The sequence below is a fragment of the Sarcophilus harrisii genome, chromosome 2 (genome assembly GCF_902635505.1).
Source record: "Sarcophilus harrisii chromosome 2, mSarHar1.11, whole genome shotgun sequence".
Lineage (NCBI taxonomy): Eukaryota > Metazoa > Chordata > Mammalia > Dasyuromorphia > Dasyuridae > Sarcophilus > Sarcophilus harrisii.
In genome coordinates, this window is record NC_045427.1 from 501,616,162 (window position 1) to 501,628,800 (window position 12,639).

General features: G+C 34.4%; 1 protein-coding gene across 10 annotated transcripts in view; it reads right to left on the reverse strand.

The window, feature by feature from the left end:
• ATP8B4 (ATPase phospholipid transporting 8B4 (putative)) overlaps nt 1-12,639 on the reverse strand; it is a 355,835-nt gene that overhangs the window by 92,524 nt on the left and 250,672 nt on the right. For all 10 annotated transcript variants that reach the window (XM_023499838.2, XM_012545505.3, XM_023499883.2 and 7 more), the window contains 3 exons: nt 10,356-10,564; nt 6,654-6,697; nt 4,070-4,235 (listed from right to left, as the gene is read on the reverse strand). In XM_023499838.2, coding sequence (XP_023355606.1) covers nt 4,070-4,235; nt 6,654-6,697; nt 10,356-10,564 — 419 coding nt within the window. The remainder of the gene's footprint in view (nt 1-4,069; nt 4,236-6,653; nt 6,698-10,355; nt 10,565-12,639) is intronic.

Here is a 12,639-nt window from a genome sequence, read left to right on the forward strand (position 1 = left end):
ATTTTTTTTGATAATTCTGATCTTAATTGTATCAATGTCTGATTATGCAAAGATAGATGATTCAATGATAACTGCTATATCAAAAACAAATCTTTTTCTTTTCATAGGATATTTCTGCATCTTTCTTATCACATACATGTGTCGATATTTACATGTAGCAAATGCGGAGATATTTGCCCTTTGGTCCTTCCCTTTTCTATCTGAGTAAGACTTCTCCCCATCAGGATTATGTATATTGATCATATTAAGAAATAATTATAGATAACTGTATCTATAAGGACATATACTGTGATGTAGGTGAGTCTCTGAACAAGAGGAAGTCTTCCAACATGCTAAGCAGATTGGTCTATGAACGATTTACTGGCAAACATGAGCAAGAAGAATGGAGCATTTTAAGATTTGGAGGGATTATGATCTGTGTTAATGAAGGAGAACACCCATTTCAAACATACAACATTCCTCCAAGGTAACCAAAAAAGTTTATAGACCAGAATTTTGATCTATTCCTTTTCAATTAGATCCAACAATAAAAGTTTATCAAGAAGTTAATAGATAATCTGACCTCAGGCACTTAGTTCTTTAGAACTCGATCAGTCAAAGACGGGGATAAAATCTATTTTAAAGTCTTTTGATATTTCTGTATCAAAAATATCACATGGTACACCAATTATTATTATTAAAAGGCCTAGGAATACCATGAATAAAAAACATATGAACCTCAGACATTTACTTTATACCTTAATCCTTTAAGATCTGATAAGTGAACAACAGGGATAAAATCTATTTTCAAGCCTTTTGAAATCACGGCTTTAAAAACACAAAGTATACGGTAGAATTATTACAAAAGTCTGTAATTCAGTTGTTTTCAGACATGTCTGACTTTATGTGACCCTATTTGAGGGTTTCTTGGCAAAGATACTGGAGTGGCTTCTTATTTCTTTTCCAGGTCTTAACTTGCACATGATTGTATTTAAGTGAGATACAGTTGGGCAAAATCATCAGCCTGCCTCTCTCTTCCAGATTGAAGTCCAAGGACAAGACAAAAGTCAGGATGACTGGCAATGGCCCAAGACGCTATGGAAGACTGTGGCATCTTTGATGTCTGATTGAGCTCCGAGCTCACCACAGAGTCTGCCTCAGCTGCTTTCATGGCTACTGGAACAACTCATGTTCATCTGCCCATTCTGCCAGAGTAAGTAAGTCTTCATATGTTTGGGGTAGACATCCCCCTAACTCCATGACAGGTATGAGGCTGTAGATTACCTCAATCGTGCTGGGGCTTTAATAGGTGGGGCTGCTGCACATGCTTCAGTTTCATGGAGCCATAAGTGGGAATTGGGTGAAAGATGGACACCAAAGGTGAATGAGCAGCCCTACACAGAGTTTGGAAACCCTCACACCAAAGATGCTAGTCTTCCTGAATACCTCATCTACTTCTGTCCAGGGTCAAATAGCCAGTAAGTATCTGAGCCTAGATTTGAACTCAGGAAGATGTCTTCCTAACTCCAAGTCTGGCTTTACAAAAGCCTAGAAACATAAATAAAAGTAAAACCTATTCTGAATCCTTCTAATTTTATGATTGTGATTTCAAAAAGTTAATAAACATTTATGAAGTATCTACTAGGTGCCAGAACTGAGCTAAGCATGGAGAATATAAATACGTTTAAGAAAAAAAAAAAAAAAAACCAGTCCCTGCCTTTGAGGAGTTTACAGTCTAATGGGGAAAGGCAATACATAAAAGAAAACTAAAGAGCAATGAAGGAGACAGTAGGACCCGGTATATGGGCATGATGAAGTCCCAAAGCACTGTAATTGGTAGGAAATGGGAAGAAAAACTGTGCTGAACCCCTTTCTCAAATAGAAGTGTATGGTGCTGCTATCTAGTCCAATCAGAGGGACAAAGAATTCTAATGAGATGTGAATACAAGCCAGATTTGAGCTCATTGATTTAAGCAGTTTATGTGGTCAACATAAATGAGTACAGAAGTATAATCTAAATGTGGTCCAAGAAATCAAAGACTTTTGATACTTCCACTTTAAAAAAAAATGGTTGATGTTACTTAGCTGTTTTTATTTTCCATCCACTTTGAGTTAAATTCCATTTCTCAAATACTTATTAAACACTCTACTGTGTGTAAGATGAGAAGCCATATGACAGAATGGGGGGGGGGGAAGCCCATCTCTGTCAGATACTGCTGGGTTCAAGTTCTACCTCAGTAGCAATATTGGCTATGTGATTTTGAGCAAATCATTTAGTACTACCCTCAGGCAACTCTCTAAGGCAACACAGAGGCAGCCCCTCATTGACAAAGGGAGTTCCCTCCCCTGAAGTTCTTTGCATCAAAATAATGTTATAAAACATGATCAGTAATGATAGATGTTTCTTACACCAATGAAACTGAAGGTCAGAACCCTGCTCCCCTCCCCACCACAACCACCCTCCCTAAAAGTGTTCAAGTCAATTTGAATATGGATTTAAAAACAAAAATTAAATAGTACTTGTCCAGGGCAGGGGGGTGGGGAAGGGGATAAATAATACATCACACAGCTGCTTTATCTCATGGAATCTTTTCCCAGTGATATAATAAAGTTATTTGGAATTGATAAGTATAAAATTATTAACATATGACAAAGAAAGATAAGACTTCAAGTGTGAATCCAGATATCCATTGTGATGAAAATGAAGGTATATATATATATATATATATATATATATATATATACACATACACACACACACACACACATATACTTGATCTATTCTAAGCAAAGCACACTGAGTACAAAAATATCAAGGAGAAATCTGTGGTCAAATGAATTAAGATTTTTACTAGTATTCTGACATCAAAATTGAATAGTCAAAACACATTTTGAAGAATTAACTATGTAATGTGTCTCAATATAAACTTTTAAAACTATAAAATGGACCATAACAAATTTAGAAAATATTCTAATAGAAGCTTCTATAGTATTAATGAAAAACAGGGCCCTTGTCCTAGAAAAGTTGGCATTTCTTCACCAAAAAAGGGAAGAGTGTTGATAGACATTCTTAGAGCACATAAAAAAATAAGGTCAACAAAATCTATAGAAATACTTTTAGAATGAGTAGATATTTCAATGAGCAACAAAGTTGTAACAATCAAGAACTACTAAATGTGTCAGTTACAAATAAAAGTAATTCAACTCAGGAAAAGTCTAAGATCTAATAATAATTAAGATCTAAGAGGAGAATTAAAAGATTTCTTAGGGGCTACATCTATATAAACTCAGGTAGTCATATTTTGACAAATAAACTCAGATAAATAAAGTAACTCACTCATGGTTATACAAATATTAAGAGTCAATGTCAAAATTTTTAAATACAGATCTCACTTGATCCCAAATCCAGCACTCTTTCCACTAAATAGTACTAGCTCTACAAAGGCAAGGAAGCAGAAAGTCCAGTTGTCAATATCTCTTCAATCCTAGGTAATTTTATTACCATCACCAGTCTTGGTCTTGAATCTTGCCCTAATATGATTAAGATAAGGGTTGTTCATGGTTGTCAGTTTGGATTACTCCATCATCTCCATTTGCCTCCAGTATGCAAAGGAGGAAATGTAATACAGTGGAAAATATGTTGATCCTACAGTCAGGGGTCTTGGGTTCAAATCCTCTTTCTGAAGTTTGCTCTTTCCCCACATACCCAATCAGAGCTCAAATACAGTTGTTCCTAATTCCATAACAAGAGGTCAAGGGTCAAAACACAAGGCAGTGGTTAAATTGAATTTTTAATAAAAACCATACTTATATTTTAAATTTTTTAAATAGTCACTTTTCAAAATGTTTTTAGAATTTGTAGCATTTATCAATAAAGCTTAATTATAAACAAAAATTTTTGGAACATATTGGATACATGATATAATTACTATACCTGCACCCAAGAACAAATATGTAAGGATTATAATAGGTAAAGCCATTTCTGCATAAGTATTCTTTTAAATAATAAAATTACCAATTATTCCATTCAGAAAAAAATGTAATTTCTAAGGGAAAAGACCTCCCAGGAGCATACATGTAGATCACTCACCTTCATTATTCTCTTCAGGCATCACTGTGTGACAAAGAGCAAGCAGTCTGAAGAATTCATATACTTTGGGGTCTCCAAGTTTAATGGATTCTATTAGGCTATGATCATAGAATTGAAATTTGCTATCTGCTTGAGGATTGAAAGAGAAATCAACAGGCTTTGTTTTCTGAGGGAGAGAGAAAGAGAGAGAAAATATTATTTCCCCAACCTTACAGTCAGTGAATCTGGAATTATTTTTTCCTGTATAACTATTTCAATTGTTTTATAAGATTCTGTACTGTAAAATATCTGAGATGGCTTTAATATTTAATATTTAAGAATTAATTATTCTCTCATTTCAGATCCATGGGCCAAAACAATGCAGGTCTCTCAGGACGCTTCCCCCCAATAGAGAGGCCTCTTCTTATTGTGGGAGAATGCTTGGAGGCTTACAGAACTCTGGGCTAAAATTCAACTCCAGGGTGTTATCCTTGTTGCTGCAGCTAATAACACTAGTAAATAAAGTTGCTGTTGAGCATGACCTTTGGCAGACTGGGACTCTCCTTTGCCTTTCATCATATTCCCAGAGCTTAGCACAGTGCCTAGCACATAGTTAGTATGCTCAAATACTTATTAATTGACTTACTTTAAAAAAAAAAAAAAAAGCTTTCATCTATCATTGCATTTTATCCTCAAAACATCCCTGAGTTAAATAGGGTGGCCATTATTAGCTCTATCTTGCAAGAGGGGGAAAAAAAGAATGGTTGTCTATAATAAAAAATAAAAAAAATAGACCTTTCAGGGACTAGTTAGTAAAACAACTGGAATGGAATGCTTGGTGCATCAGGCACTGTTACACGACCCCAATCCTTGAGAATTTCTGTGGGAAATTTTCCTATCTCTGGTCTAGACCAACTGAATCTACAGAATAATTGATTTTTCTTCTGCTTCCTTAGTCTGTAAGGTCATTTATAATCATTCTAAGTTACAGAATAAATTTAGATGATTTCTTGTAGGAGAAAAAATTCATGGGAAAGGCCTAGAAGAGCAGTTCCTACATAGAACCTGCAACAACAGAAAGATAGAACTAAAAAAAAAATCTAAAAAGTTATTTGTGGTGAATAGAAAGCTGGCCTTCAATTCCAAAAGTTCAGGATTCAAATTTTGACTGACAGATTATCTGTGTGACCCTCAGCATGTCACTTAGCCTCTCATTGCCCCAAACAATAGAATGCACTTAGCTTGCTACTTTAGAAATAGCAAATCATTGGTTCATGGGAAAAAAAAGTTGGTTTTATTAATTTTTTGCCTCCCTGGTAAAAAGCAATCTAATAAATTTTGAGAAAAAAATTAGTATTAATAGAAGTTCTTTGAAAATTAGTTCCATCAAGGGACCTATATGTGCACGAATGTTTGTGGCAACCCTCTTTGTGGTAGCCAGAAACTGGAAACTGAGTGGATGCCCATCAGTTGGAGAATGGCTGAATGAATTGTGGTATATGAATATTATGGAATATTATTGTTCTGTAAGAAATGACCAACAGGATGATTTCAGAAAGGCCTGGAGAAACTTACATGAACTGATGCTGAGTGAAATGTGCAGGGCCAAGAGATCATTATATACTTCAACAACAATACTATGATGACCAATTCTGATGGACCTGGCCATCCTCAGCAATGAGATGAACTAAATCAGTTCCAATAGAGCAGTAATGAACTGGACCAGCTACGCACAGCGAAAGAACTCTGGGAGATGACTAAAAACCATTACATTGAATTCCCAATCCCTATATTTTTGCCCACCTGCATTTTTGATTTCCTTCACAGGCTAATTGTACAATATTTCAGAGTCCCATTCTTTTTGTACAGCAAAATAACGGTTTGGTCATATATACTTACTGTGTATCTAATTTATATTTTAATATATTTAACATCTACTGGTCATCCTGCCATTTGGGGGAGGAGGTAGGGGGAAGGAGGGAAAAAATTGGAACAAGAGGTTTGGCAATTGTCAATGCTGTAAAGTTACCCAAACATATAACTGTAAATAAAAGGCTATTAAAATTTTTTTAAAAAATTAGTTCTATCTCCACTTATGTTCTTGATTCTTCTTTCCTTACAAGTCAAAATTTAGGAATATAAAAAGGGGGGGAGGGAAGGACATGATTTATTCATTGCAAAAAGAACAAAAAAAAGAGACAATAGTGAAAAGCAACTCTATTAGAACAAGTATGTTTTTTTTTTACTGAGTGGAGTGGAACTATGCAGATAACAAGGTGCAAGGTGGGGTTTTCTTGTCAAAGAACAGGTCTGGGCAGACTGGATCAGGATAAGGGCTGACTCATTAAATTGTCCCTCCTTCCATCTCTTTATCACAAGGTTGTCATGCTCTAATGTCTTCATACATATAGAAGAGCAAATATAATAAAGAGTAACTCTGGAATGACAAAAATTGCTTATTAAACATCTATCTGTACCTGGTAATTTTCTGTGAACTACATGAAAAAAGCTGAATTCCATATTAGAATATTATACTCTAAAAGCAATAATTAAACTCCATTAAACCAAGAATATAATGAATAAAAATATTTGGTCACCTCTATACCTCATTTATTTCTGTCTTCCGACCCAGGTCATCATATACTTCACCTGCAGAATTCAATTTCAATCATTAAAAAAATACATATTGAAAACATATTCAAATACTTGTCTACAGCAAGTATGCTACTTTAGGGAAATTTTTATTGCTTTTAATTATTAGATATGTTATTCATAGTTCAAATTCTGTCTTAAACAAAACAAAAAAAAAAATCCTGCTTTCAACACATATACCATGCATACCCCCAATAAATATGTAGAGATGTTTTTGTGTCTCTTCCTAATCCCATAATCACATAAACTAACTGGACTAAAAAGGTTATGAATATATTAATGAAAAATGAAAATATGGCTTATGGTTTTTTCATACATTAGGAGCTAAGCAAATGTTGGCCAATATTCCATTTTTATTATATAATTGGTGGCATTTGGGAAACATACATTCACTTAACAACATCATCATAAGGACAGTTCTTTGAAATTATGATCAATTCATGAATATAGTTCCTGGCAGAGTAGAGTTAAAGTCTTATTTTAATTTTATTCAACAAATATAAAGCACCAGAGAAAACAAATATGGCCTCTGATTTCTCTTCCAGTCCTAGATCTTTATTCCAGTCATATTATGTTCTCTTAAGAACAGGGATTTCCTTACACATAGAAAGACAGAGCATGCTGCCATGTATAGGTCATGTAAGACTTGCTCTAAACCAAATATATCTTATATACCAGGAAATCTAGTGGCTGTTGTCAACATTAGAATTATTTGGGAAGGATATTGTCTGGAAAAGAAAATTTAATAAGTCATTACCACCCTTAATTATATCAGCATAGATAATTACATTAGCTAGCTGTCCACAAAGAAGAAAAAAATGTAGCATAAGTATATTTCAACTGCGGGGGAGCAGGAAGAAGGGACAAAGTGCATGAAGAGTAATGATAGAAAAATGATAGAAAGACCAATGATAGTTGGTACACTGCTAAGGAGAACTGAGTTGGGGTGGGAGCAATCAAGGGAAAGATTATCATGAAAGGAGATATGAAAACTAATTTCTATTTTATACTTTTGCCTAATAACCAGTTCAATCAGTAGCTATTTAACAGCTTGTAAAGAGTTTTTCATCAACATATAAAAGAAAATATAGCAAATGTAACAAAAGAGTAAAATTCAAAATATCATATCACATATCTATATCATATGAAATAGCATATTTTTCAATATCAATACATTTCAGTATTGATAATATACGAGATGGGTCTCTGAAGTTTCTGGGGTATATCTTTAACAATATTTGTGGGGGAAGGGGTGTAGATCTTTCAATTAGGCTGTAAAAATGACTGAAGAGTGTCCTGTCAAGGGTGAAAGTACCAAACAAATCGTATACCCATTCTTCATCACTATCGACTCAAAATAATAGCTAATATTAGCATAACATTTTAATGCCTACAAAATGTTTTTACATACAAACACTTCAATTTTATATTTCTGATAACTTAAAAGAAACAGGTAATTCAAATACTGTTTTTTCCAGTTTTCCTGATAAGTAAGCGAGTTTAGAGAATTTAAGCAACTTAATTTGATTCAGATCTTTTTATTGTGAGTCCAGTGGTCTTTCAATGGATCTTTAATAAAGAGATGGGGCTTATATCAAATTGAAAAGTTTTTGTACAAACAAAACTAATGCAGGCAAGATTAGAAGGGAAACAATAAACTGGGAAAACATTTTTACAGTCAAAGGTTCTGATAAAGGACTCATTTCTAAAATATATAGAGAATTGACTCTAATTTATAAGAAATCAAGCCATTCTCCAATTGATAAATGGACAAAGGATATGAACAGACAATTTTCAGATGATGAAATTGAAACTATTACCACTCATATGAAAGAGTGTTCCAAATCACTATTGATCAGAGAAATGCAAATTAAGACAACTCTGAGATACCACTACACACCTGTCAGATTGGCTAGAATGACAGGGAAAGATAATGCGGAATGTTGGAGGGGATGTGGGAAAACAGGGACACTGATACATTGTTGGTGGAATTGTGAACACATCCAGCCATTCTGGAGAGCAATTTGGAACTATGCTCAAAAAGTTATCAAACTGTGTATACCCTTTGATCCAACAGTATTTCTACTGGGCTTATACCCCAAAGAGATACTAAAGAAGGGAAAGGGACCTGTATGTGTCAAAATATTTGTGGCAGCCTTGTTTGTAGTGGCTAGAAGCTAGAAATTGAATGGATGCCCATCAATTGGAGAATGGTTGAGTAAATTGTGGTATATGAATGTCATGGAATATTATTGTTCTGTAAGAAACGACCAGAGAGACTTACATGAACTGATGCTGAGTGAAATGAGCAGAACCAGGAGATAATTATATACCTCAACAATGATACTGTATGAGGATGTATACTGATGGAAGTGGATTTCTTCGACAAAGAGAAGATCTAGCTCAGTTTCAATTGATCAAGGATGGACAGAAGCAGCTACCCAAAGAAAGAACACTAGGAAATGAATATAAACTGCTTTCATTTTTGTTCTTCTTCCCGGGTTATTTATACCTTCTAAATCCAATTCTCCATGAGCAACAAGAGAACTGTTCGGTTCTGTACACATATATTGTATCTAAGATCTACTGTAACTTATTTAACATGTATAGGATTGCTTGCCATCTGGGGGAGGGGGTGGAGAGAGGGAGGGGAAAAATCGAACAGAAGTGAGTGCAAGGGATAATGTTATAAAAAATTATCCTGGCATGGGTTCTGTCAATAAAAAGTTGATGGGGCAATGAAGTATGAGTAAATTCAAAATAACAGTTTGAGAGACAGTGTGGTGTATCAGATAGAGTTCCAGAGTTAGAATCAGAAAGACCCGAGTTTGAATTCCCTCTCAGATCCTTAGTAGCCATGGGATCATGAGCAAATCATTTTGTCTCTCTCAATCTCATTTTTTTCATCTGTCAAATGAAGAAAATAATAGCATCCACCTTGCAGGATTGTTGTGAGAACCAAAATATATAATATATTTAAACCAAACCTTAAAGTACTATATAAATATAAAGTATCATCATTTCATGGCAGCCACATATGTTCATTCTCTGGAATAACTGACTAATCAAATGTTACACATGTGTGTATGTATATACCCTTATACTACATGCTATATTCAACATTGCTAATAAGTTAAATACACTAAAATGAATATGAGATACACTACAAATTTGGAAATACTAATACAGTTGTCTCAGCATTTCTCTTCTGCTCATCAAAGTAACAAGAATTTATGTTCTCTACCCTAACTTAGCACCACAGAGCAGAACCATAACATTTCAGAGCTGAAAGGGATCTTAAGAATCATGATGTTCAACACCCTAATTAGTACGTAGCTATGCAAAGGCTTTTGTATCTTTATGCATCCACCATATTGCTTTCTAATCCTAGACATAATTCATGCCTCATAGAGGAGATTAGCATCTATTAGTTTACTAACTACTGGATCTTGATCTGGAATTTACATTCTAAGTAAGTGTCACAGGATAAACAGATTGCTTCATTAATCTATAACTTGTGCCAAATTAAATATTTTATTTCTTTATCAAATCACAAAAGATTTGCTTCAATGAAACAAAATGGATATAAAAAAATTTAACTTGCAAATGTCAAACAAAGAAAGTAAAATTTTTAAGTGGTGGGAAAATAACTTACCATAGGTTCTTCCATTAATGGAGCATTTATTAAAAGTCATTATGTTTTGAGTGAGAGTGCCTGTTTTGTCTGAGAAAATATATTCAATCTGGCCCAGTTCTTCATTAAGTGTAGTTGTCCGAGCTTCAGCAAGCGTCTCTTTTTTTGCATAATACATCTTCCGATCCCAGTTTATAAAATGGCTATGACCCAGCCGGATAACTTCCACACTTTAAAGCATTATAGGGCAAGTAGAGGGGGAAGAAAAGTTCAGACAACATCAGAAAATACCAAACTTTGTTACAATATACTCGCCAAATTCCTTAAAGGAAAACCCATATGCAGACAATATAAATGAGTCAAAATGCCATTTCTCAAACTCCTAATGATCTTTATCCCCCCAAAAATGTAATATAGTGGTGTTCTTTTTCAAAATATTACATAATCTTCATAACACTTTTCCATGATGTTATTAAAAATGGAATAGGGTAACTAAAAACCCCAGCAACTTATCATAGTTCTCAAATCACATTTATCAGACCCAAAGGAGTTATTTTTTGTATAGTGTATTGGCATACAAGCACTTTTGGCTGAATGTCCTTTAGAAGAATCCAACTGTTAAATAAGTTTCTAGGTTCTATGCACTAGATGACTCAAAGGAGTTGCCCCTTAGGACGTTCTCCTCCACAATAGGTCAACAGACCTTCTATTTTGCTAAATGAGGTTTCAGACAATAACTCAATGAAGGGCAAAATGAATTAGAGGACTCTGAAGGGAAGGAAATGAGGTTGGCTAATTGGACTGCTCGGCCCATAGAGAATACCATCATTCACGTGGAAAGGACTGTTATTTCATGTTTTGATGATTGTTTATAAGATTCCATAGCTCACATCTGTGGTTGGATAATGATGGTGTTTGTGTACCAGCACATTGTGGCCAAGGGAATCTTAACTAGAAATACGTTTCATGAGGTTGTGTGGTATAATGGAAAGAGCCCTGGATTAAATGATTAAAGGGCTAGAAACTAGTCCCGCCTCTGCTGTGAACTAGCTGTATGACCTTCTAAAAACTTCCTGGTCTTAATTTCCCTATTTGTAAAAATGCAGAGATGGGATTAATGGGTAAAATATACTCTAGCTGTAAGCTTCAGGCTTCTGAGAACAGCTCACCTGAATACAATGCTTTATCCAGTGCACAGGAGGCTTAATATGGCAATTGGCAAAGCTAGTAAAGAGAGAGACTTTGATAAAAGAGTCTACTTCTGTGTTGGTTGTTTGCTGAATGCACGGTTCAATTATCACTACACTGTAGTTTTCTGAAAATCCATAATAAAACAAATGGATTGAAGCATGGTGGTTTCATGTTAACAAACCAGCAAAAAAAAAAAAAAAAAAAAAAAAAAAAAAAAAAAAAAAAAAAAAAAAAACGACTAAATCCATTTGAAAAAATATAAATCCAAAATAATATGTAGCATAAAGAATAAAGAATAAAGGAAGAGATGAGCATCTTTTTTCTTGAAGAAAAAGAGATTCAAGACTTTCCCACTGTGACATCCTCCTACTCTTATTTTATGGCATTAGTGCATAGATCTCTGTGATATAGCTAAAAGAGCACAGTACTGGGAATCAGGAGATCTGGTCCCAACTCCACAGAGAACTAATTCTGTAATCTTGGATAAATCACTATAATTCTCTGAGCCTTTGGAAGTTTAACAATTAATAAGTCCCTACCCTCAAAGAGTTTACGGCATGGAATGAAAGACATACATACATATACTATACTGGATGACTTCTAATTTGTCAGATATAAAGTCCTATGATCTTTAGCTATAGGGCATTTTTTAAATATCCAACCTTAAGATACCAACAAGTGGGCAAAAAAAAAAAGTAATATAAAACAACTTATTATAACAGAAAAACCTCTCAAAGATAAACTTCCTAATATGCTAAATTCAGCTATTGGGCATAAATATGTAAAGTGTATAAAAAAAACAAATAAATATGTAAACTGCAGGAACTATGAGTGTGGCAGAGGCGTGAAATCACTAGACCAAAATTCAGAAGTTCTAGGTGGCAGAATTTGCTCTGCCATTCCTTCTACATAATGGCTCTTCTGACTCATGGGGGAGAAATTGAATGAAACCAGAGAATGGGACTCAAACTAAAAGAGAGGGAATTGTTAAGAAAGGGATTTTGAAGGGTTTTTAATTATAAAAATAATGCCAGAGATTCAATTAAAGGATGGTGAGATTCAGGAAAGCTTAATGAGAAAGAAAACGTCTGGAGCTGAAGTAGAATTTATATAA